This window comes from Emydura macquarii, unplaced genomic scaffold, assembly GCF_026122565.2.
Source record: "Emydura macquarii macquarii isolate MOO-44397 ecotype Brisbane River unplaced genomic scaffold, CSIRO-AGI_Emac_v2 contig_431, whole genome shotgun sequence".
Taxonomy (NCBI): Eukaryota; Metazoa; Chordata; order Testudines; family Chelidae; genus Emydura; species Emydura macquarii.
Window position 1 is genome coordinate 12615100 of NW_027130568.1, and position 26421 is coordinate 12641520.

At 46.1% G+C, this 26421-nt stretch overlaps 1 protein-coding gene across 1 annotated transcript in view; it reads left to right on the plus strand.

Annotated features, from left to right (window-relative positions):
* KIAA0319 (KIAA0319 ortholog) overlaps positions 1-26421 on the plus strand; it is a 48311-nt gene that overhangs the window by 13891 nt on the left and 7999 nt on the right. Inside the window, exons 8-16 of the mRNA XM_067537459.1 lie at positions 408-636; positions 9544-9667; positions 11491-11623; positions 12932-13080; positions 14752-14903; positions 16425-16563; positions 17989-18148; positions 22316-22458; positions 24169-24291. Of these exons, the coding sequence (XP_067393560.1) occupies positions 408-636; positions 9544-9667; positions 11491-11623; positions 12932-13080; positions 14752-14903; positions 16425-16563; positions 17989-18148; positions 22316-22458; positions 24169-24291 (1352 nt within the window). The remainder of the gene's footprint in view (positions 1-407; positions 637-9543; positions 9668-11490; positions 11624-12931; positions 13081-14751; positions 14904-16424; positions 16564-17988; positions 18149-22315; positions 22459-24168; positions 24292-26421) is intronic.

Sequence of the window (26421 nt, forward strand, 5' to 3'; positions counted from 1 at the left end):
ACAAAGGCAATCTGTGGCAGAACTGGGAATAGAACCCAGAGCTCCTACCTTCCAGTCCTTAAAAGCACTTCAGTGGAGCCAGAATTTGACACGTGGTCCAGAATGGGTAGAGTTAAAAAATTACAAATATATTTTCAGTATAGTGCAAGGCAATGTTAGGAAATCATTTCCTACTCATTTACCTATAACACCTGAGTTCAGGAATCTGGATTTCCCTTTGTAGCAGCTGATCACATTAAAAACACCTAGATCAAGGCAGGAGAGTGGTCTTGACTTTGCTTTGTTTTAGGTGTTATTTATTTATTTAGGTTGCCATCTCCTGTTGCAGGAGAAACATGGGCATCTGAACTCAGGACTTGGCAGAGATCCAAACTAATGGATTTTCAATATCCTCCTTCTTCCTGTAGGTTAACAGTAATTGATTCAGATGGAACAGCTAACTCCACAATTGCATCTCTGACAGTCAACAAGCCAGTGGATTACCCACCAGTTGCCAACACAGGACCAAATCAGGCAATAACTTTGCCTCAAAACTTCATTACGCTGAATGGAAACCAGAGCAGTGATGATCATGAAATTGTCAGTTACGAGTGGTCGCTTAGCCCCAAAAGTAAAGGCAAAGTAGTAGCAATGCAGGTAAGCTTATTTCTTGCTTAATATCAAAAAGCTTGTTTTATCTTTCTTCTAATTAGAGCAAATAAATACCTAGAAATTGTCACACATTTGCTAGTAGTTATTTAAAGCGTACTGTTACCCCTTTTGACTCATGCAGAGTATACATTTCTTGTTTTAAATTCTTTTGAGAGTCTGTAGATCTTGTTTTTGTTCCTTCTGTTGTTTTAATTTATTTTAGCCATCTTTGATTTCTATGAGTAGCTCCTTATTTGTTCCTTCTTGGTTCAACAGGAATACCAGGTCACAATTTCTCTCCCTGGATCCAGCTATTACAACAGTGTTATCCCTTCTGACCCAAGTGGTTAGCTAGCATTCAGGGTCTTGCAAGTTGTTTCCATTAGGAGGAGAAATTGATGGCAGAGTCAGGTATTTCTTTGATGCAATCCTGTTTATTTACAAAGAATGTACACAAAGTCTTGTTTCCCTGATTATAACAGGAACAGATCATAAGCGGTAGGTTCTTTGCTAACATTTCCAAGCCTCTTTCCAGCCAGCACTCTGCCCTAAAAGCTCTCAATTAGCTTTCTTTCAGGGCCACATTGTAAGCTGATGAATCATCCCTGAACTAGAGTCTGATTAAGCCACATGAACATGATAGTGACTCCCAAGCCTTAGCCTGCCCCAGCCCTTGGTCTTGTTCCAGACATGGTCTTGCTCCAGCCCTGTTCCTAGTCCTGCTCCAGCCTTGCTGTCACTCTGGCCTTGCTCCAACTCTGTTGTGGACTTCTGATTCCAGCTCTGATCCCCCTGGCTCTGCCCGTTAGGCCTGACTGCCACGGCTCTGACCGGTAGGCCTGATCATCCCCATTGTGATTTCTGACCCACATTACCAGTGTTTCCCTTGCTGGCTGCTTCTGGCTGCTTCTCCCCAGAGAGAGACAGCTTCACCAAACAATACCCAACCTCCTTTCTTTGTTTGCATTCATAGACTTTTAGACTTTAAAGTCAGAAGGGGCCATTATGATCATCTAGTCTGACCTGCACAATGCAGGCCACAGAACCTCACCCACCCACTCCTATAATAGACCCCTAACCTATGACTGAGTTAGTGAAGTCCTCAAATAATGGTTTAAGGACTTCACCCCCCAGTGAAGCCGCTCCACCTGCATAACTCAGCTTCTGACCATCCTGGGATGTGGCCCATGTTTTGGGAGGTGGCTCCTATTGTTCTTCTTCGAGTGCTTGCTCATGTCCATTCCACTATAGATGTGTGCACGCCTCTGTGCATAGTTATCTGGAGCTTTTTTCCCTTTAACAGATCCTGTAGGGCTGGCTCCGGCGCCCCCTGGAACCCAGTGCACATGCCGCGGTATATGAGGTGCTGCCGGCCCTACGCCCCCTCAGTTCCTTCTTTCCGCCCGTAATGGTTGCTGGAACTAGCCTTGCTCTCTGCAAGTACCGAGCGTGACCTTGGTACAGAGTGCACCGCTAGCACCGCTCTTGACTTGGCACCGTGCAACATCGCCGGCACCAAAGAGGAAGAAGCAGCGTGCAGAGCGCGGACACTCCCCTGTGCCATCAGTACGGGCAGGGTTGAGTACGGAGATGCACCGGACCCGGCCTGTCGAGTCTTCTCCGGTGCCTGCATCTCCAGTCAGGGAGCCTTCCCCGACTCCTGGGAGTGGGAGAGTGCCCCTGCTGACGCCGTCGACACCGGAGGCTTTTCAGGCGGCAAGAGCCTTGTTGGCCTTGCCCATGCCACCTCCTGCCCCCCTCCACCGAGGGAGAAGGGGCCGGTGTCTCGGGGGAAACCCGCGTTGGGTCCCCCTGAATGTCAGTGGAGATCCCCGGGATGAGGAGGAAGATTTCCCGCCGGACGGTCTCTGAGGATAGAACAGAGCTGCTCCCCCAGTAGTCGCTCCAGGTCGGCGTCGTCGAGCCAACCTGCCCCAGGCACAGGATGCAGAGCCTCCCTCTTGGCGCCGACGTCGATCCCTGGCACCGGAGGCAGCGCATGTCAGGAGGCAGCACCGGTCGAAGTCTGCCAGGTGGCACTCGGACAGCTCCCGTTCCAGATCCCCAGCACCGAGGAGTTCGCCCGTACCTAGATGGCGCAGAACCCAGTCGCCGTTGGAGGACCTGGCACCGAGGAGTTCGCCCGCACTGAGATGGCGCAGAACCTGGTCACCGTCGGAGGACCCGGCACCGCGCAGTCCACAACGTGGAATCCAGTTGCCAGAGTCCAGCTCGGCACCGAGGAGTTCGGAGCGGCACCGACCTCGGTCACCGAAGGTGTCTGCAGGGCCACAAGGCAAGCGGCAGCGGAAATCATTGGTACTGAGATGACGCTCCAGTACCTCTCGCTCTTTGGAGCGACTTCGGCAATGCTCGCGGCGACGTAGGCAGTTCTCATCATCCTCCAGATCAGAGGCGTCGAGAGGGCGGTCCCCGGCACAGAAGGGTGCCCGGGACTGAGGATGTACACGGCACCGCCGGTTCAGGGCCTCTGACTATGCGGATGACTTGGGGTCTGCCAGGGGGGACAGTCGTCGGGAGAGCCGACACCCCCACAAAGCATCACAGCCTGTGGCGCAGTCAGCCCTGGGTTGGTCCCAGGGTCAATGGCCGCAACAATGGCCTTATGGGGCTCCATGGGGTATCCAGGTGGGGCCGGGGCCCCAATCCATTATGTCTTTGGGGGTGCAGTCCGAGGAGTCGGACCCCATGGAGGGACCCTCAGCGGTGCAACCCTTCGCCAGGAGGGGGCGCACCCGCAGGATGCCCCTCGGCAGTCCTCTTCCTCCTCAGCTGACGAGGCAGTCTCCCAGGACCACTCGGCACCACTGGAAGATTTCAGGGCGCACCAGGAGCTGCTCAAGAGGGTGGCCTCCAACTTGGGGCTGGAGGTGAAGGAGTTGGAAGAGGCCGAAGATAGCCTCTTTAATGTGCTGGCAGCGGCTGCCCCAGCGAGAGTGGCCCTCCCAGTCCACGAAAGGATCCTTAAGATTGTAAAGGCCCTGTGGCAAACCCCTTCCTCGGTCGCCCCTACGTCAAAGGTGGCCGAGGAAAAATATCATGTCCTGACCGAAGGGTTTGAGTATTTGTTCACCCCGGAAACCCTGATGGTAGATATGGCTAATCAGCGAGACAGGCAAAGTCAGCCAGGGTCCACTCCCAAGAACAAAGACAATAAGAAAGGTTTATTCCATGGCAAGCCTGCAGTTCAGGATTGCCAACCATCAGGCCCTCCTGAGCAGACATAATTTCAACCCAGGACCAGGCTGCAGACTTTAGCACTATCGTGGAGGAAGGAACCACAATAGCTAGGGTAGTGCTCCAGACATCCTGTGATGCTGCTGACTCGGCGGGCAGGGCCATAGCCTCTGCCATCTGTATGAGAAGGTGCTCATGGCTGCAATCCTCGGGCCTGTCCCAGGAGGTGATCTCCCCTTTGATGGGTTGGCCCTATTCTCTGACCAGACCAATGCGAAGCTGCACGGTCTGAAGGACTCAAGGGCCACGTTTTGCTCCCTGGGCCTTTACACGCCCCAGTTTTCCAGGTGTCAGTCACGGCCCCAGGTGCAGCAGCAGCCAAGGCCTCCACCAGGCCTTTTCAACCCTATAGGAATAGGGATAGGAACAGGGGGTTTAGAAGAAGGAATCAGCCCCCTAGCTCGTCCTCAGCTCCCCAGCAGGGGCCCCCCAGGAAGTCGGGCAACCAAAGGAGACAATTTTGATAGTGCGCCCGAGGGTGTGTCCCGACTGCTCTCCTGGATCCGCCCCGCCCCTTCCTAAACAGGTTAAGGTCCTTCTGTCCTGATTGGGCAAAAATCACTTCGGACCATTGGGTTCTTGGGATAGTCTTGGGGGGCTATGCCCTACAGTTTACATCAACCTCCCCCAACAACCCTCCCCCCTCCGACCCTCTTCAGGGACCCCTCTCACGAGCTACTCCTCTTGCAGGAGGCGGACACCCTCCTCAACCTGGGAGCAGAGGAAATGCTCCCTCAAGGTCGAAGGGGAGGGGTTCTATTCAAGGTACTTCCTCATCCCCAAGGCGAAGGGGTGTCTGAGACCCATATTAGACCTGCATCATCTAAACAAATATGTCAAATGACTCAGGTTTCGCATGGTCTCCCTAGCCTCCATAGTCCCTGCCCTGGATCCAGGAGACTGGTATGCCGCCTCGATCTCAAGGACGCATACTTCCATGTGTCTATCCTCCCCAGCCACAGGCGTTTTCTCCGTTTCACGGTGTCTGGCTCCCACTACCAGTTCACAGCCCTGCCCTTTGGCCTGTCCTCGGCTCCAAGGGTGTTTACCAAGTGCATGGCGGTAGTGGCTGCCCACCTGAGACAAAAGGGTGTGCATATTTTTCCTTACCTGGACGATTGGCTGATCAGGGGCAGGTCCAGGTCCCAAGTGCAGGAAAGCGTGACCCTTGCTTGCTCCACGTGCAGCAGGCTGGGACTACTCATAAACGAACAGAAGTCCACACTACCCCCAGTGCAATGAATAGTGTTCATTGGGGCTACCCTGGACGCTTCCCAGGCCAGAGCCTTTCTGCATCAGCCACATTTCGAGGCGATGGTCTCTATCATCTCCCAGCTGCACCGATGCCCCACGACAACAGCCAGGCACTGCCTACAGCTGTTAGGACACATAGCGGCCTGCACGTACGTAGTGAGACTAGCTTGCCTGAGGCTCAGACCGCTTCAGGCATGGTTATCCTCGGTATATGTTCCGAGCAGACACCCATTGGACCGGGTGGCCACAGTTTCCCCTGCCCGTCCTAGCTTCCCTAAACTGGTGGCAGACTCCCAGGGCAGTGATGAAGGGCGTTCCATTCAGGGAACTCGTCCTGTCAGTCACCCTAATTTTTGATGCCTCGGACGTAGGATGGGGAGCCCACATCAGCGCCAACCTAGGCACTCAGGGACTCTGGTTGGGGGAGGAGAGGCTCCTGTACATCAACGTGAAGGAGCTGAGGGCCATTCGCCCAGTGTGCAAGGTGTTCCCCCAATTCCTGACAGGCAGAGTGGTGCAGGTGCTGACGGACAACACCGCAGCCATGTTTTACATAAACAGGCAGGGGAGACTGTGCTCCTCGGCCCCCTGCGAGGAAGCTATCCTTCTGTGGGACTTTGCCGTGAGGCACAATTCCCACTTGACTGCCTCTCACCTCCCGGAAGTGAGGAACGACTAGGCGGATCGCCTCAGCAGGTCATTTCTACCCTGCCACGACTGGTCGTTGCACCCAGAGGTGGTGGCTATGATCTCCCAGAAGTGGGGCATTCCCCAACTGGACCTGTTTGCGTCGGCCTGGAACGTGAAGTGTCTGAAGTTCTGCTCACTCCGGGTCGTGAGACTGGGTCGATTTCTGACGCATTTCAAATGGACTGGACGGGGACTCTCATAGATGCGTTTCTGACCATTCTGCTCCTACCCAAGGTCCTGCTGAAAATAAAGAGGGACAGGGCGAACGTTATACTTATTGCTCTAGCATGGCCGAGACAGCACTGGTTCAGCATGCTGCTGGACCTTTCGATCGCCCCACCCCTGAAGCTCCCGAGGCACCATGCCCTCCTATCCCCGGACCACAGTTGCCTGTTGCACCCAGACCTGGACTCCCTGCACCTCACGGCCTGGATGCTCTGGGGCTGACGGAGGGAGAGAGAGCCTGCTTGGTGCAGGTCCAACAAGTCCTGCTTGGCAGCAGGAAGTCTTCCACACAGGTTGTGTATCGGGTTAAGTGGTGACGGTTTACCTGTTGGGCGGAGTCCCTAGGTATTCTGCCCAGCCTCTCGCCTATATAGGTGATCCTGGAGTACCTGCTCCAGCTAAAGCTCCAGGGTCTGGCGCTGGCCTCATTGAAGGTTCACCTGGCAGCCATTTCGGCCTTCCACCAGCTGCTAGAGGGGAGATCACTGTTTTCTCATCCCATGTCAGTCAGGTTCCTCAAGAGGGTGGAGAGGCTTTATCCGCAGGTCTGTGACCTGGTGCTTCCCTGGGATCTCAACCTGGTCCTCTCGAGACTCATGGGGCCCCCCTTTGAACCCATGGCTTCATGCCTTCTGATTATGCTTTCATGGAAGGTAGCCTTCCTGGTGGCCATTACCTCAGCCAGGAGGGTCTCCGAGATTAGGGCCTTGACCTCGGAGCCCCCATATACAGTATTCTATAAGGACAAGGTTCAGCTGTGGCTGCATCCGGCCTTCCTACCCAAGGTGGTTTCCCAATTTCATTGTAATCAAGATATTTTTCTCCCCGTGTTTTATCCCAAACCTCATGGTTCAGAGGAGGAGAGGAGATGGCATTCGCTAGACGTGAGACGAGCCCTGGCCTTCTACATCAAGCACACAAAGTCATTCCAGAAATCGACGTAGCTCTTCATCGCAGTGGCTGACTGGATGAAAGGCTCACCTGTCTCCACCCAGCGCATCTCCTTGTGGATTACATCATGCATCAAGTTCTGCTACGAGCAGGCGAAGGTGCCATTTCCGGGAACCATCACAGCGCACTCAACCAGAGCTCAAGCCTCATCTACAGCCTTCCTGGAGAGAGTGCTCCTGCAGGACATCTGCAAAGCCGCCACCTGGTAATCGGTGCATACCTTCATGTCCCACTACGCCATCGTCCAGCAGGTGAGAGAGGATGCGAGATTCGGCAGAGCCGTGCTGAGGGCAGCTCACCGGTAACTCCGACCCACCTCCAAAGGTATTGCTTGTTATCACCTCTAGTGGAATAGACATGAGCAAGCACTCGAAGAAGAAAACAATGTGACTTACCAGTAACTGATGTTCTTCGAGATGTGTTGCTCATGTCCATTCCACAACCCACCCCCCGTCCCCACTGTTGGAATTGGCAAAAAGAAGGGACTGAGGGGGCAGAGGGCCGGCAGCGTCTCATATACCGCAGCATGTGCGTGGGGCTCCAGAGGGCGCTGGAGCTGGCCCTAAGAGATCTGTTAAGAGAAAAAAAGTTCCGGGTAACCATGCACAGAGGCGTGCACACACCTATAGTGGAATGGACATGGGCAACACATCTCGAAGAACATCAGTTACTGGTAAGTAACCTTGTTTTTCAACACTCTTACTCCAAAAAGAAGCTTAACTGCTTCTTACATTTATCATGAATGGAAGGCAGCTCTTAGTTCCATCAGCTTCAGTCCTTCAGCATCCATCATAACAGTATCTTCCATGCTCAATAAAATTGTAGAGTCATGTTAAAGTTAAGCCAATTTAGTCTATTAATTTTTATGGCTGTTTTCCATTTTAAGAACTCAATTTAATTAAAACTGTCCATGACTTTTTGCACTCTGCAAGGCCAAACACAGATCTTAACTCTGCAATGAGTTGACTTAATTAATTCCCTGGTCAGTTGAACCACATCAGCCACATTTGTAGGATATGTGGGCTTGTCCATGTTGAAAATGAGGCTGTTTCAGGGCTTGCCTACACAGTTTTTGTGCCTCTATAATTATATTTGTTTAGAAACAAATTAAAATAATTAATTATATAAATTATATAAAATAATTAATAATAATAATTAGTACAAACCCCTAATATATGAACTGAGTTATACCAGTATAAAGTTTCTTATATTGATATAACTTATTCCCATTCATATAAGCAGCTTTCTACGGCTATAACTGTGTCCACAATAGAAGGTTGCACTGATTTTAGTTATATTGGTTTCAAAACTAATACAGTGGTAGAGAAACTGTGTGCAGAGAAGCTCCAAGTCTGAGAAATCAAGTGTCTGTAGAATCTCTAACTATAGCTCTGGGAGATACTCCAGTGCAGAACAACTCCCCTGTGTGAATGGGACAATGGCTCAAAATGTCTAATGGGCTCATCAATTACCTAATGCTGAAATGCGAGGACGTGTTACAATTTCTGCTCCAGAACTGGGAATAGTCTTCGTGGCTACAAAGCTGAAGATGTGTGAAATGTTGCATTTACCAATAGCTGATCTTTAGTAATTAAATGAGCTCTGATGTTTAATTAATAATACAAATTCCAGTTTAGATGGTTTTCAATGACATCTCTATTCAAAGACATAGGTGATGTTGCATTATAATGATCACTTATTTAATATAATGATTGATAGGTGGTCTATAATGAGTCTTTTACACATTTATATATAAATATCATATTACCACGCTATTAATTGTGTGTCAGGCATTACAGGAGAATACTTGATCCCACTAAAGTCCCTGACATAATACCTAGTAACTTCAGTGGGCCCAGATTTTGGTCCTTCTGTATTCTAAATATTTTCTTTATTGACATTTTCACTAGAAGATAACATACAATATGCAGTATAATGTTACGTCTTATTGATATAAAACAGATGCCCCCATAAACCTATATTATCTTCCCAATATGAATACAGTCAGATCTGTTTTTGCATTTTAATGAAATTTTAGTTCAATTGTGTTTTCATATTAACTGAGAGAAGCTCTTCTTTTTACAAATATTACATTTAAACAGTTGTGCCGGGTTTAAATAAAAAGACATATCTTCAAGGAAATGAAACAAGTTGTAATAATAATGATCATAATTTAATTTGTTAGTTATGATTGTAAATGTCACGTGCTCCACAAGAAAGTATTATTGTTCATTGCTGATTATTTTTTTAAACAATGGCAATTATGCCAAAATAAGAAATTTAAATTTACTGATTACAAATGAAATGCTACTGTATGTTAGCATAAGAGAGTTTGAATAGTGTACTTGAAATTTGCTTTTAAATCTGTTTTTTCATTTGAGAGACATGTGAACTGTTTGATCAGACAAAATGTTTGTTGTTGTTAAGAATTAAAACTGTAGGTTGGCTACAATACGAAGTTGTGGTGTTTAGACCATTTTGGACCTTTTTATTTTTCTTCATCTCCTATAATCTTCTGTTTTATTTAATGACTAGGGAGTGCGGACTCCATACCTCCAGTTATCTGCAATGCAGGAAGGAGATTATACATTTCAGCTGACTATTACAGACTCAGCTAGACAGCGGTCCACAGCTGAGGTCACAGTGATTGTACAGCCTGGTAGGTAGACTGGAAACAAGTTTAGCTTTATAGATGGTACATCAGCAATATAATTACAGCTATTCTTGCAGGCCTTGCTTACCTGAGTCCCTTCTGTATTGAATCTCTCAGTTGGCAGACAGAGTATCCAACAGTTGCTGCATCAAAGACTCTCTTGCTTTAAAGAAAAAGGTGAACAGCAAAGTAAAAAATAAAAATTAAATAGAGCGTGCACATCTGTGCTGAAAGCACCTGCTAACCAGCCTGTGGAAGGCATTCAGCCCAGAGATACATTTTAAGTGGCTTTTTGAAGTCAGTTGAAATGCAGTTCTGTGCTGAATTTCCTGTACAGCCAGCCCACTTAGTGAGGTATTCAGCACCTACATCAGTGCTTAACTCAATTTTCTTTTTGCTCTGTAGTTCACCTTCAGGAATCCTTTTGTGGTTTGGATTTTCAATAGGGTTGCTTTATAAGTGTTGCTGAAAAATTGCATTATGCATTTTCAAAGACTACCCCTTTCAAACTGTCTTCTGGATTTGAAGCTGACTGATGGACACCCCAAATGGTCTAGGTCTCATCAGATTTTCATGCATGTTTTCTTTGGGTGATGTGTTTGCCCATCTCTGATTCCCACATTAGCGGTGGTGGGTTCTGTCCATCTGAAGATCCTATAATACCACTGGCAATCACATAATGACCTGTTTCCAGCAGGGTAGTCTAAGGGTATGTCTACACTGCAGTTAGACACCCACAGCTGGCCTGTGCCCGCTGACTCAGGCTCACAGGGCTGGGGCTAAAGGGCTGTTTAGCTGCAGTGTAGACGCTTGGACTGCAGCCCTGACTCTTAAGACCCAGCGAGGTGGGCGGATCCCCGAGCCCAAATGTCTGCACCGCAGTTAAACAACCCCTTAGCCCCAGCCCCGGGAGCCCACGTCAGCTGGCTTTTAATTGCAGTGTAGACCTGCTCTAAGTACACAGTTCTGTACAGATGGCCTCGCTGCAGTAAACCGCCATTATAGATGTTTGCTGCATTAATCCGGAACACGAATCCCAAAGGCGGCCTGGGTCTGTGCCTTTAAAATTACAGGACAGCATGGCACTCTGAAAATGTGGCTCGGGCAATGTGCTCCAAGGATGACCAAATATCTTGGGAAATGGATCATGACGGAGACCTAGCTGTAAGAGTGAGGATTGAAAGAAGAAGAAGAATAGGAAACACGTTTCCTTATTAAATCCTCGGCTGGCGTACATTGACATAACTCCGTTGACGTCAATAGCGTTATGCTGATCTACACTCAAGATTCCTTCTCTTATGATAAAGGGCCATATTCAAGATGCATAGTCAGTGGAGCTGCACAAGGATGGCTGAATCATAACCCATTAGAAGTATATGTTATATTTAAGTGGAACACGTGGTGCAAAGTATTTTTAAATGTTGTGTTTAAGAAGCTGCAAAAGCTCTTTAAGTGTGACTGTGCCATGAAAAGTGACTAAAAGTGACATGGGTGTGAGTGTGTGTGTGTGTGTGTGTATGGGGGGGGGGGGGGTGGAATGCCACGTGCCCTGCCCCGTCCTGTGCACCCCACCTAAATGCCGGACAGAATCTGACCCATAGTAGGGTTTCTGCAGAACTACTTACTAACACCCTGGCAGATCTTGCAGACTCCCATAAATTATACCTTGGGGATCCTTGCCTTCATATTCTTTGAGCAAATGTGTCCTACATAAGCTTGTCCTACATAATCTAAATCTCTGTATTCATTAGAAATGGCCCCAGTGATTGATAATCCGCACAAGTGACTGATTAGGAAATATGTTGTATTTTAAAATATTGTTTTTACAGAAAATAACAGTCCTCCAGTAGCAGTGGCTGGTCCAGATAAGGAATTAACATTTCCAGTAGAAAGCACTATACTGGATGGAAGCAAAAGCCATGATGACCAAGGCATTGTTTTCTATCACTGGGAAAATATCAGGTATCTAGTAAAAATGAGGTTAGTCCAATTGCTCGGCTGAAAGAGTATCCGACACCATTATAAAGGAGATGCAAGACTGAGATAGCTCTGGGGTTCATGCTGCTTGGCTTGGTGGAGGATGGGATTGAAACTCTATGGCACTGATGGGGATGAAGGAAAAGGAGAATATGTAAAGGGTTTAAACAGAGCAAACTATTGCCCCACAATGTTGACCAGAAAGCTCTTCAGCCTGTTTCTTTCATTCTAAACCAGCCCTGATCCTACAAACATGTGCAATTTTAAATACCTTTCCTCACACAAAAAGTACCATTGTTTGTACACAGCCAGGAAGATGGTAGGAAGTAAGGAAAGATCTCATTCTGATACTGGGTCCCTACCCCCAACCAAAACATGAAAGCACCAAGTGTTGGATTTCTTGGATGCCATGTTATGCTGTTGCATCAACATGCCATTCTGTTAAGCGTGATTAGTAGTGTGTCTGGTGGTGACCTACAGAAATGTCAGATTCAACTTGAAAGCCTGTGAGATTTCTGCCCATGTTTTGCAATGAGTCACCTCAAGACAGATTACTACAAAGAAGGTTTGTTTAAAAAAAACAAAAAACAAAAATGTCAGGAACTCACAAGTCTCCCATTAAAAAGCAAACAAGAAATTTGCATATCAGTAATGTACACTGTTTTCCCATATGTTCCTAGAACTAGACTTCTCTGTGAATACAATGAACTGAATAATAGCTTAAATTCCCAATATATTTGAATCCGGTCTCTTTGCAACATACTTAACTGGACTGTTTCAATGTTTAAATATTTTAACTTTAATATCTTTGGACAGTGATTTACAATATTTTACAAAATTTTATAATTGTGTTTGTATGTGCAAAGTGAACAGATTCTTAATAAAAAGTACCAGATACAAATCCATTCAGCTATCACACTTGCAACACAGCAAGCACCTCGTTTGCTGACACTCAGTATATTTTGTGATTGTGTGGCTCTCCGATGATTACAGCAAATGTGCCCATAAGTGTTGCTGAAATGTTAGAGCATGAGAGTGGGAATCAGTATTCCTAGAGTCTTTTTCTGCTCGTGACTTGGTGTGACCTCTGCATGCCTTAGTTTATCTGTAAAACAGGTATAAAAATTCAAATTCTGTGTGCCAAATACATGCCTGGTGTAATTGCAGTGCAGTCAGTGCTTAGACACTGTGGTTATAAGAGCTTTATAAATGCAAATAGAATAAACGACAGAGTGACATCAAGGGGAGAATGTGTCTTGTTGTCATGATTATTCCTGTGGTCTTTTGTTTCAGTGGGCCAACCACTGTGCAAATGGGAAACATAGACAAAGCAGTGGCAACTGTAAGCAGTCTACAGGTTGGTACCTATCACTTCCGGCTGACAGTGAAAGACCAGCAGGGATTAAGCAGCACGGCCACGCTCTCTGTTACTGTTAAGGAAGGTAAGCCAAATTGCCTCTTCATGTACATAGCAGTCTGACTCGCATGTTATGTTGATCATTTAGAAAATGGGAGAAAATGAGTACAAAACTAGATTTGGTTTCCAGAGAACTCATAGACACCCTACTGGACTAAAACCAGTATCTAATCAAGATATATTTTTTCTTATGTGACAGTAATATAATTACTTCTGGGATTTCACTGATGTTTAATCACATACACAAATAATACATGGTATTAATTGTTTAAAAAATGTCCCTGGGAATGGGGTTGACCTCCGAGTATACCCTTTGTGACTAGTGTAGTATTGCACTGTCAGAAAGTTAGCAGCAGCCGCCTGTCAGGTGAAAGTAAAACTCAAGAAACACAGGCTCAAAATATACCACGTTCCAGCTAAAATCTCACAGTTACTTAGTACGTGTTTGTTCATCTATAGGACAGAGATAGAGAAACAGTGTTTTGCCCCACACTCACTCTTGCGGAAAGCCCTACTGAAGTTACAATGCTGTTTGTCTGGTGTCCTGCACTCTATAACAGGAAGGGCCCAAGTACAGTTCATGTGAGAGATGCAATCTACACTTCACCCTGCAGTTCACATTCATCTTCAATAGGGAGATGTAGAGGGTAAGGGGTGATCAATCCCAGCATCTATTGGTCCCTCTTGGTCTGAATAGCTTGGGACCAGTGATCTCCATGGGCTGGCATCCCTGTATTAAAGATCAAGGTGACTGCGCTCTGTTCTACTGCATGCAAATCAGGTGAGCTCCTTAGTGCAAAATTTGCTTGTGTGTCATTTGGCACGTTATTTGTTTGTAGCCTGAAATGCTATTCCACTCTGTAAATATGATACCTGTTTACTCAACAGAACTGCTCTGTGTATTCAAAATCATAGTGGCTGGCTTTAGTGACAAAAATGTGTTCTTAATGCTCTTTGCTCTGGTTAGCACTGCAGCGCCAACACATCCGGGGTAAAGAGCTGGTCTCTATTCCTTCATGTGCATCATCAAGAGAACTGTTTACCGAATTCCAATTACAGGTCCAATCAGTGATACTTGTGCAAATCCACTCAACTCAAAGGAGCTGCACAGGTATTGCTGAGTGCATAATTTGAAGACAACATGGCTGCACAGGTACTCCTGAGGGCCTCATTTGTGCTGTGGTGGCAGTACAATCAGTGAGGATCAGGAAGAGAAGAAGCCAGCTTGACTCTCGGATCCCATGTTGAGTTTGTGAAGCTAGCCTTTAGGGGGAAAAAACTTCACATTTGTATACTGAAAAAATCTGATCTGAAAATTTGAGAGAGAATAAATATGGGACCGCACAATGCCATGTTTACAGGGTCACTTTTCAAAGTGGGAGCACCCTTCAGCAGTAATCCTTTCAGGAATGCAGCTGTTTTTTCCAGATTGTAGTAATCCTGGGGTCAAATTCAGCCCTGCCATAACTGCTTCATTGACGTCAGTAGGATTGTACACCTTCACTCACTAGGGCCGAATTTCACCTGCTACCTTGTTGATACTTTTGAACAGAATTATTTTAGTTGTCTTTAATTGTCTGAAATTCAGAGGACTGTACTATGGACAAGCAGTGTGTGTTTCTTTGCAGTCACGTATCATTTATATTTTGCCCCTTTTGAGAGAAAATCCTCCTGCTTTACTGTTTTTTGTGGTTAGAAAACAACAGTCCTCCCCGGGCGCATGCTGGAGGCAAACACATTCTTGTGCTTCCCAATAACTCTATTACTTTGGATGGCTCCTGGTCTACTGATGACCAAGGGATTGTATCATATCTGTGGATTCGGGATGGCCAGAGCCCAGCAGCTGGCGTAAGTATTTTGAAAGTATTTAATTGGAGACAGAATCTGCCCCCTCTTACATGCATGCAAGCCCTTTCTGACTTCAGTGTACCATGCTGGCAGAGTGTCCAGGCAGATGCCATAGAGATTGGTGTTACATCTGGTTTTATTTCACAACTCTATTAATGAACTGGTACAAGGGGTAAATGGCACTTTAATTACATTTGCAGAGTATACTCTGTGCGTGGGGGCAGAGCAGTGAGGACAGAGATGCAAAAGACACTAGACAGAGCGCTTAGAAATATGGCCATGTGATAGTAAAATGAGATTTGTCTGGGAAAAATACAAGCTAATGCGCCTGGAGAAAAATAATCTGAAACCCAGATACTCCAAAAGGAGGAAGACCCTTGAAAAAGCACAAGGGCTGATAAAGCTTGAGGAATGATGGCAGGTAGCAAATCAGATGTGAACTTGCAATGTGAGATGATGACAAAGAAACCACTATGGTTTGGGGATGCATATGCAGAGGCATAGCATCACAGACCAAGGAGCTCCTCTAATTGCTCTAAAATCTAGCTCAATAGGACACAGGTGGGACTACCCGCAGAAGGTTGGTTGTGAATCAGAACTCCTCCGGATCAGAAATGTGGTGGCAAATTGGCAGGAACTGAGGGTGAGCAAAATGATTCCGGATCTGAAGGAGTGATTTATGTGGGAATATTAAAATAACTGAATAGGGTTTAGCTTAATATACAATAGGGAGAGATAAGAGTTTGCAGATATCTCAAGGGTATAAACACCAAGGAAGGAGAGGAATTGTTTAGGGTCCAAGGAGGTAGAATTAAGAATATTGAGATAAAACAGAAACAAATGAGACTTATATTTTCAAACAGATGTGCATCTATGTATGTCTGCCTTGAACACAAAATCTCCTCTTACTAGCTTTATAGAAGGTAAACATGCTGCACTAAGGCTATGTCTGGGCTGCAACCGGAGATGTAATTTGCGGTTTGTATAGACATAGCTGCACTATCTCTAATCTAGTTTGCTTGCTAAAAATTACAGTGAGGACGCAGCAGTGTGCCTGTTACAACCCATGCTGAACACCATTCTGCTGTGTCCTCACTGCTGTTTCCAGCGAGTTCACTAGATTAAAACTTGCGTGAGTATGCCTACACAAACTGCAAATTACACCTCCAGTTGCAGTGTGGATGTAGCTTAATAGTTTTATCGTAGGGATTCTGGGAAGGATTCTTTCTGGGTGTTCTCTTTCTTGTTTGTTTTGAAGGTCCAAGGGCAAACTTTGTGGTGGATTCTCCATTGCTGACAGTTGTTAAATCAGGATTAGATATTGGATATTTTGCTAAAAGATCTGCTCTAGAAATTATTTTGGAGAAGTTCTGTGGCCTGTGTTGTACAGGAGGTCAGATTTAGATGATCCCTTCTGGCCCTGGAATCTATGAATACACATTCTGCAGTAGATTGATGTAGAGCTTGCTAGCCTCAATTCTCTCAAGGAGTATAACTCTCTGCTGATATCTTTTTTTGCAGGATGTGATTCATGGCTCAGACCATGAGGAAGTACTGCAGCTAACCAATCTTGTGGAAGGACTCTATACTTTTCACTTGAAAGTCACAGATGCTAAAGGAGATTCAGCTATTGATACTGCTACTGTTGAAGTGCGGCCTGGTATGATCATTAAAAGGTCATCTATAAGCTGTGTATATCTCCACATTCTTTTCTTTGCTGTTGGCAAGATCCCGTGAGGTTAAAAATCATGAGTCTGATTCTCCACTGCCTTGTATTGTTATTTACATCTGTTTAAAGTGGGTGTAAAATACTGTCATATCTGAATTCTTCCTTTTCTCACATTAGTGATACTACTATAAGTCCACTTTGCACAAGTATAAATGATTGAACCCTTATCAGTCAGGGGAGAATCATGCCCCATAGTTTAAAAAGAATTGTTTTCTTGACTATATTACAAGTAACACCTTTGTTTATTAAAACTGAAAGACACATATATATTACTTATTTTTCATTATTTGTTTCAATTGCAATTAGTTTGGACAATGCAAATAGACAAGTCACTTTTATTTTTAGTCACTTAACGCTCAGTTACACTTCTTGATTCTCACATCCATGTTGCAGTGCTTGGGTGCAAAAATGCTTCTGAAGAATCTTGTTTAAGATTTAATTTCTATTGGAGTTATTTAATTATATATAAAAAAAACCAGAAATATTTTTCTCTTGGTTTTAAGATTTTTATAAAACTTATTTGGTGATGGACAGTTTTGTGGTGGGGGCATGGGTATGTGGGAAATCTGAATTCTAATCCTGGTTCTGCCACAGATTTCCTGTGTGATTTGTGGCCAAGTCACTTAGCCTCTGTGCCACGTTTTCTTCCTCTGTACAGTCATGATAATACTATGTCACTGAGTTGCTGTGAGACTTATGATATTTGTAAAGCCCTATAGAAGGACAAAGTATGTTGATGATGATGATGATTATTGTATTTAACAAAACCTACATTATCAAGTCAAATTTGCCTTAAAAATGTGTCTAACTTCTGCCCGAAGTTTATGTTCCTCATTTAGACTCACTTAAATACATGCTGTCCCACATAGTGATGGATTTAAGCACATGCTTAAGTGCTTTTCCTGACTCTGGGCCTTAAAGACTGAAGAGATAGCATTTAGGGAGGCTTTTAAGAGAAGGTGACATCAGGATTGTTTTACATAGGATTACATATGACTGAGTGTGAACTCACCCTCAGGTTTTTAAGCACTGAACTCAAGTATGGGTATGGCCTCTTGGTACTGATTGAGACTTCTGCAGGACAGCTGGTGAAGAGACTTGGCATTAGCTGTAAAGGTTCTTTGGTTCTAATTTCTGTATGTAGAAATAGTGCTGGATTGTAACTGACTGGGGCAGAGGCAAATGAGGTAGAAATCTAGATATTCTGGTATGTTTCATCATTAAATAAGTACCCTTCCAAATTACTTTCCCCCATAAAAGTCAAGGGTTAGGGGTACCTGGGTTACTAAGCATGCCCTTCAATCAATACTGAAATATTTGCCAGTTTCTGAAAAAACAGTGTTTTTGTTTTCTCAGACCCTAAAAAAAATGGTCTGGTGGAGTTGATTTTGCAAGTTGGAGTTGGCCAGCTGACCGAGCAACAAAAGGACACCCTTGTGAGACAGCTAGCTGTGCTGCTGAACGTCTTGGATTCAGACATCAAAGTTCAGAAGATACAAGCCTATTCAGATTTAAGGTACGCAGATATCGTGCTGTGAGGGATTATGGATATGACAGCTACCCTGCAACATCCTAAAATAAAAGTAAAAGTATCAGTATGTTGATAGGTGCTAATGGGTTGCACATTAGGGGTCACTTGTGTATAAGCACCTAGGGAAACTCTATGCAGAGTTAAAGATGCCATGAAGTAACTGCACCCAGAGCATAATTAAGGGGTATTGTGTGGCTTAAAGCACTCTTCTATGTCTGGGTTGTTGCACCTTCGAGTTTCTTTTGTGTTGCAGAGAAGCTGCACACAAGGGGGTTAATGGTCAGGCCATCTTTTCCAAATCTTGCAGTCCAAGGGGGACTATGGGTCTCACAGATGAAAAGTGATGGGGCTGAGGGAAAAATAGAGGCACCCGAGAGAGAGGCAGCTCAAAGAATCATAGAAGATCAGAGTAGGAAGGGACCTCAGGAGGTCATCTAATCCCACCCCCTGCTCAAAGCAGGACCAACCCCAACTAAATCACCCCGGCCAGGGCTTTGTTAAGTCAGGCCGTAAAATCCTCTAAGGATGAAGATTCCACCACTTCCCTAGGTAACCCATTCCAGTGCTTCACAACCCTTCTAGTGAAAAAGTTTTTCCTTATATCCAATTTAGACCTCCTCCACTGCAACTTGAGACTATTGCTCCTTGTTCTGTCATCTGCCACCACTGAGAAAAGCCTAACTCCATCTTCCCTGGAATCCCACTTGAGGTAGTTGAAGGCCACTATCAAATCCCCCCTCACTCTTTTCTTCTGCAGACTAAATAAGCCCAGTTCCCTCAGCCTCTCCTCATTAATCATATACTCCAGCTCCCTAACCATTTTTGTTGCCCTCCTCTGGACTCTCTCCAATTTGTCCACATCCTTTCTGTAGTGGGTGGCCCAAAACTGACACAGTACTCCAAATGTGACCTCACCAGTGCCGAATAGAACCCAAGGCAGTTGCTTCTTGGGACAGAGCAGTTGAGCCTTATCTGAGCTTTTTGCAAAAGGGAGATGTTTATGTGCCATTTTTTACCACCTTGGTTCAAGGAAATAGGACTTGTATACATTTTATAAATAAGTAAGCTACACTGAGGCCAGATCTACACTAGAAACTTTTGCTGGCTAGCAATGTCTGTTAGGGGTGTGATTTTGGGGGGGGAGCGGGGGGACAAAATTGCTGTAAAACAAAAGCCTAACTATAGGTGCAGTTATACTGGCATAAAAATGCTTTTGCCAGTATGACTTATTTTGCTTGAAGAACTGATATAAGCTACACAGGCAAAATACTGTACTATACACAGGGTTTTCCCTTCAAAATGGCTTTTTCACTGACAGTATTTTGTGAGGCTGCGGGATGGCAGCAATTAGATTTTTGAAAGACACTTTTTACTTTTCATAAGTAGCAAATGAGCTTTGTGACTTGTGACTTTGCCAAAGCTCACGTCTAATAACTTTTTGTGCAGCTACCTGGAAGAGTAAAGAGAAGTTGAGAGAGATTTTCCTGGAGCATATGCTTTAGCAATAGCAGTTCTTCTACAGGCGGTATGATGAGAGAGCTCTCTGACGCTTAGGGAATCTGGAATCGGAGAGCCTCATTTGAAAAAACCTCCCTGCAGACACTTCTTTCCCTCTATTTCAAAGAGACTGCATTTATTTATTTTGATGTTTTTGTTTCTTTTACTGTCTTTGTCCTTCCAAAGGCTAGATGGAATGGGACAGAGAGAGACAGATTGTCACAAGCAGATGTTTCATTAAATAAATGTACTTGTCCCATCCAGGTCAAAGCTCCTTTTTGTTCCCTGCGGGGGTCCCCCCCATTTTTGATGTCCCAGATTCTTTTGATGCTTTTTCACAATCAGCATTGGGGATCTCATCCCCTAGGTCAGTGGTTCCCAACCTTTTTGAGTGAAAGCCCCACTAGTTAAAACTAGGTAAAATGTGTCCTCACTCCCCCACCAGCCTATAAACTCATATAATGATAACAACACTACATTACATAATAATAATAATAATTAATAATAAATTACTCTTATCTAAATAAGAAGCTAAGCCTTCTCTGGCGCAGCCGTCACCTCATGCCCCATGTGGCCTGGCCTCTTTCCGTCCCGCATAGACTGAGCATAATGAAGGTGGGCTGGCTGGGGCTGCTTCAGGCTCCCAGCAGTGCGGGGCTGCTCTTCTTCAGCCAGGTGCCTGGCCAGTGCAGGGCTGGAGGCGGCTGCTCCTCCGTTCCAGCTGGAGCAGAGTTCGGGGCTGCTGCTCTGCTCTGGCTGGTGCGGAGCCTGGGGGGGGCGCTGCAACCAGCTGGCGTGGAGCTTGGGGGGAGGGGGACTGCTCCTCTGCTCCAGCCAGCGCGGACCTTGGGGGGGCTGCACCCAGCGTGGAGCTCGGGGGCTGAATGACCTCCATAGTCCTGAAGCCTCATGGACTCCCGGTTGGGAACCATTGCCCTAGGTAAGTGATGAGCATGCTGAGCAGAGTCTACCTGTCTTCTGAGTCTTATGGAGCAGTATATTCCACAGATGCCTTTGAGGGGCAGCAAAGCTGGAAATGGTTGCTCTCAGCCTACCCCAGATTTCTGTGTAGCTTGCACATGAGAGCTGACAGTGGGGTTGATGGAATCTCTTGAGATGACTCATCTTTAAACTATGTCTTCCTAAATTAACTAATTGATTTTTTAAAAAAAATAATTTTTGGCATCTATTCAGAGCCCTACGCCCCTCCCAAAATTTAAAAATACACTTATTAGAAAATCTAATACTTTTCAAATCGCAATGACTAATTTCCAGTGAAAGGACTCCCCCCTCTCTCCCCCCCAAAAAAACCAACCAACCAACCAACCAAACAAACAAACAAAAAACCCCCCAAAGCATCCCACTCAACTGTAGCATAACATGACATGATGGATATTGATCATCTCTCTCTTGTTCACCAGTCCCCCTCACGTATCCACCCTATCCTCTCTAAAGCACTGATCCAGTCTTTTCATTACTCCTGTGGGAATTCTGTGCCAAAAAATTAAAAATTCTGCACACAGTATTTTAAAATTCTGCAAATTTCTGCATGTTTTATTTGTCAAAAATGACACAATATAATCACGCCAGTTTCGATTATTTTAATAATTTATTTCAAAACACCTGTCAGCAACTATGTCTGTAACACTACGGACACAACACACCAAAAAAATCCCCCTCCCAGGAGTAGAGTTAAAGAAACCCCTATAACAAACCAGTTCCTGTTTCTCTGCCCCCTCCCACCAGAGCCCAGCCAGGGGGCCAGACACCCACATCCCCTCCCCCAGAGCCCAGCCACAGGGCCCCTCCAGCCCAGATACCTGCACCTCCTCCCCCCAGAACCCAGTCACAGGGTGCCTTGCAGCCTAGACATCCACACGTGGTGCCCCCACAGCCCAGACACCTGTGTCCCTTTGCCCTCCCTGCCCAAGCCTAGCTGCGGGGTGACCAAGAGCTCAGAGATCCAGAGGGAGAAAACAGTCTGAGACTGTGTCCTGGGCCTGTATGGCGTTTCCTGCAAATCACCTCCTTCCTTCAGGGCATGCAGGGAACTGCAGCTGCCTGGAACCATCCAGCTCCCTCAGACTCCTCATGGCAGTGACTTCTCTTTGGGAGCTGCGCTCTGCCAAACCCAGCAGCCCGTAGTGGCGGCCAGCAGCTCTGCAGAGCCAATTCTGTGGAGGAAAAAGGAAATTCTGCACAGAACATTAATTGCTGCGCAAATTCGGCATTGCGCAGTGCTGCAGAAGCCCTCCAGGAGTATCTTGTTGCATGCAGTGGGTTTTGCATCAGACTTCAGATGCTTGTGAAAAAAGGGGGAGGCTTTGCAGTATGCCTGGAAGTTTAACAAATCCAGGCTTGCGAGGACGAGGGAGGGAACGGTGTGTCCCGCTCCCCTCAGCTTTCTCCCATGAAGCTGAGGAGCTAGAGAATTGTTATCGCTCCTGAACTCCATGGTAGTGCAATAGTTCTATCACTCTGATGAATTTGTTTAACCCAGTGGCAGATTAAATAATATATATACACACACACGTACAAAAGACAATGATTTTAAGCTTCTGATTTCCAGAGTATAGTCTCTTACAATCAAACTGAAAAAATATTAGCTCATTGGACAACACAAATCTTAATTTTGCTTGTGCGTTCTCTCTGCAGCACAGCGATTTTATTCTATGTGCAGAGCGGGCATCCTTTCAAAGTAATAAAGGGTTCCGATGTCGCACGGATGCTGCACGTGCAGCTGTTAAAGGAGAAGGCTGACTTCCTGCTTTTTAAAGTTCTGCGGGTGGACACAGCTGGTATGTTCTGCTGGTGCTTCCTATTTCTTGCATTTTATAGCCATCGGAATATTAATTAGCATAGGCAACATGGGAACAGTATGCAGGGGCTTCCTCTCTGCACTGTTTTGCATTCAGTTTTGTGAAACATGAGGCTGATAATGCTTGACATATCTGTTTATCTATGACCGACTTGTACCAGTTACTTGCTTTCCTTTTAAAAATACAAGTGGTGGCATAGAGTATGATGGCTGTCTATCATTTTTGTAAACTAAGGCTCATTAATTGTACGCTGGGATATGTACCATGCTGGGGAACCGTATTATAACACAATACTATCAAAGCTGTGCTATAACGTTGTTTGTTCTTACTCTGTGGATGGAACAAACCTTACTGTAACTGCCATACAGAATTTGTGTTCTATCCCTGGTTCCTTTGAGGCTGTTACACTATTCCCCAGCAGAATTATAATATGATTCATTCCTACCTCCCGCGGCAAAATGGTCAGGCCATCGTTGTGTTATAACCCAGTCCCCCAATGTGATAAACATTCTAGTGTAGACAGGCTTCAGTGTTTCTTCATAATCAGAGCTTTTCACAGTGACACTTGGGCTTTCAAGCCAAGTTTCAAGTTTTAATCTCCTGTAAAGTCGCAGTGCTGCTGGTAATTAAAATACTTCAGGACACAGGGGTATTACAGATATGAATTTGTTTATAATTTATAGCCAAACGAGTGTTTTGCTGAGAATCAGAATGCAAGGGGAAAAACATTAACTGTAGCTCTAAAATAGTCATTGATCAATATGGTTTATTTTTTAATTTATTTCCTGAGGAAGAAAATGACAGCTGTTATACTGTAAAAATTGTTTTATTTTTTATTGTTATTTTTGTCACTTTGGAATGGAAGAAAATTGGAGGTATAATTTTCAAATTTGCCTTCACTTAATTTTTATTCACATAACGAGTTTTAAGGCAAAACCCTACCCTTCCCCAACAAACCCAGCAGCAAGTTTTATGTATTTTTTTGGAAAGAGTAATTTATTTGACTCTTTTATATTTTGATTCATAAAATGCAGACATCACACTACCTCTGGCTGCATGCATTTACAATAATTAAAAATAAAGTATCTGACTGCTGGGCCCTCAGAAGTTCTGGTGCTACAATTATTTCAGGTATTTGTACGCTGCTCATTATGGTGGTGTGTGGGAACATTAATATTTCTCAAGTGCTCAGGTATTATGGAGAATATACCCCATAGAAATACCAATAAATAATACATAAACAAATAAAACTGAACTCCCGGACTCAGGTTGATCTCCAGGTCTAGTGTCAGTAAATTATCTTTGGCTTGCCAGCTGATTATTCAGTTGGATAATATGCTTTCATCTATCTGCTCCCACCCAGCAGGCTACTGTGCCTCTAAAGTAAATCTGACTAACTCAGATCCCCAACAAATGACTGGAAGATTAAGACCCAACAGTGGCTCAGTTTAGTAACGACAATAAAAACAGTGATTGGGGTATATTTGTCTACCAATGATTCATGGAAGCACATGGGTAAAATTTCCCCTGTGTGATTTCTAAGTGACCTTTTCATTTGTCATTCTCTACCCTGGAGTTGTGGGCAAGAGACTGCACCATGCGCCATCTCTGCTTTAGTGCCTCAACAGAGTGTGCGTTACAGGCTGCCCTTTTAAACTTAGATTATCTTCACTTTTGGTTTGTTCTTAGTCTGCCTTTTAAAATGCTCTGGACACGGACACTGTGATCCCATCACAAAGCGTTGTATTTGCTATCAGCTGTGGATGGAGAACTTGATCCAGCGTTACCTAAATGATGGAGAGAGTAATTGTGGTGAGTTTGGATGGTATTGTGTGGTATGCTCCAAGAACGATTTCCCTTGTCTGTGTATAGCAGTTTTATAAATGTGTCTATGAATGTTACATATGCTGACAATCAGTGAACAATACACACAACTATCTTCCAGAACCGATCAACAAAACCAGGAAATGCAGTCATTTATGTGGCATGAGAGAAGCAAGTCAGTATGGGTGTGATCCTGCAGGTTGACAAGCACTCTAGCCTGATCTGTCAAAACACGTAGGCACTTGCTTAACTTGAAGGACACGAATAGTCCCATTGACATCAGTAGGACCTCTCATGTGCTTAATTTAAAGCCTGTGCATAACTGCCAGATGGGACCAGAGTGCTCAGCACATAGCTGGATTGAGCTTGATGTCACAGTTTCTTTGATGGGGAAATTATTTCCATGTAACAAGCAAGGTTTAGAAAAAAAGACAGAGGTAAAGTTAGTGTAAACCTTTATTCTTCTTCGAGTGCTTGCTCATGTCCATTCCACTACAGGTGAGTGCATGCCTCTGTGGACGGCTGCCGGAACTTTTTTCCCCTTAGCAGATCCCGTAGGGCCGGCTTCGGGGCCCCCTGGAGTCCCACGCACATGCCGTGGTATATGAGGCGCTGCCGGCCCTACGCCCCCTCAGTTCCTTCTTTCCGTCCGTGACGGTTACTGGAACTGCCTGCGCTTCCATTGCAAGCGCTTAATTCCCCGTGTTTTAAACTCTAAACAAGGATTTTTTGTGTTAACTAGTTAGTTAGATTAATAACCATTATAGTGGTAGTTAGAGATAGTCTAGCTCTAGACCAGGTATGCTCTGGTGTCATGGCTTCAAGCCATGCGCTTCTGGCGGGAAGACTTTTCTGCTAAGTGACCCCCCGCTGCCTGAAGTGTAGGGGGGGAAGCCCTTCGTGAGAAGAGAACGGATCGATAAGGCTTTCAGACCTCCAGAAAATCCGCCTGAAAGCCTGGCTCATAGAGCCCCCGAGCCGGCTCTGAGCCAACCCGCTCTGCTGTGGAACCCAGTGTGCCGTCGATGCAGAGGGCACCGTCGGCACTGACCCGACTCGACAGCGCGAGGACAGAATCGGCACTTGGAGCATGGATACTCCCCTGCATTGTCGGAGCAGGCGGGGTGGAGCACCGATCCGCACCGAGGTCGGATCACGGAGACCCGCTGCCTGAGCCAGCGTCTCCAGCCAGAGAGCCTCTTCTGACTCGGGGGAGTGAGGGAGCCCCTTGGCACCTACTGGCACCATCATCTTTGGTGGTCGAAGGGCAGCAAGAGCCTTGTTGGCCTTGCATAGGCCACTGCCACCCATACGTCCACGAGAGAGATGGGGCTGGCGTTACGGGGAAGCCCCTGAATGGCTCAGGAGATCCCCGGTATGGGGAGGAAGATCTCCTGCAGACCGGTTTCCTAGGGTAGATCAGGAACACTTTCCTAAAAGTCATCCCAGGTTGCGGTTGCCGGACCGACCTGCATCGAGGCAGAGAGCAAAGTTGCCCGCCCGACACTGGTCTCGACCCCCCAGCACCAGGTGAGGTCCATCCCGCTGCTCCGGCAACGAAAAATTCACCTGCAAGGACACGACGCTGATCCCAGTCACCGGAGACAGTCTCGGTACCAAGGAATTCGCCAGGCAGTGCCGAACCCAGTGGCCGGAAACTGGCTCAGCACCGAGGCAAAAAGCCCGGATGCCGGAGACAGCCTCGGCACCGAGGTTTCACGCCCCGCCCTCCCCCCAGCCCCGGGCACCGAGGCTGCACCAAACTCGGTGGCCGGAGACAGACTTGGCACCGAGGAGTTCGCCCTGCACCGAGGCCGGACAGAGCCAGTCGCCAGAGCTTGACTCAATGCCGAGATGCATGCAGAGCGCAAAGTCCGCGGTACCGGGATGATGCTCGGGTCAGCCCAGCTCACTGGAGCATTATCCTTCTGCCTGCTACGGCTGCGGCACCCATGACGAACCTGGTAGTCGAGGTTATCGACGTCGAGGGGTCGCTCTCTGGAGCGATGGTGCTACACAGTGAGAGCCCTTTGGGCAGCCCCAGCAGTGTTCTGTTGACGGTGCCTCAGTGTCCCTTTGGGGATGTAGTACCTGGGGAAGCAACCACCAACGAAAGGT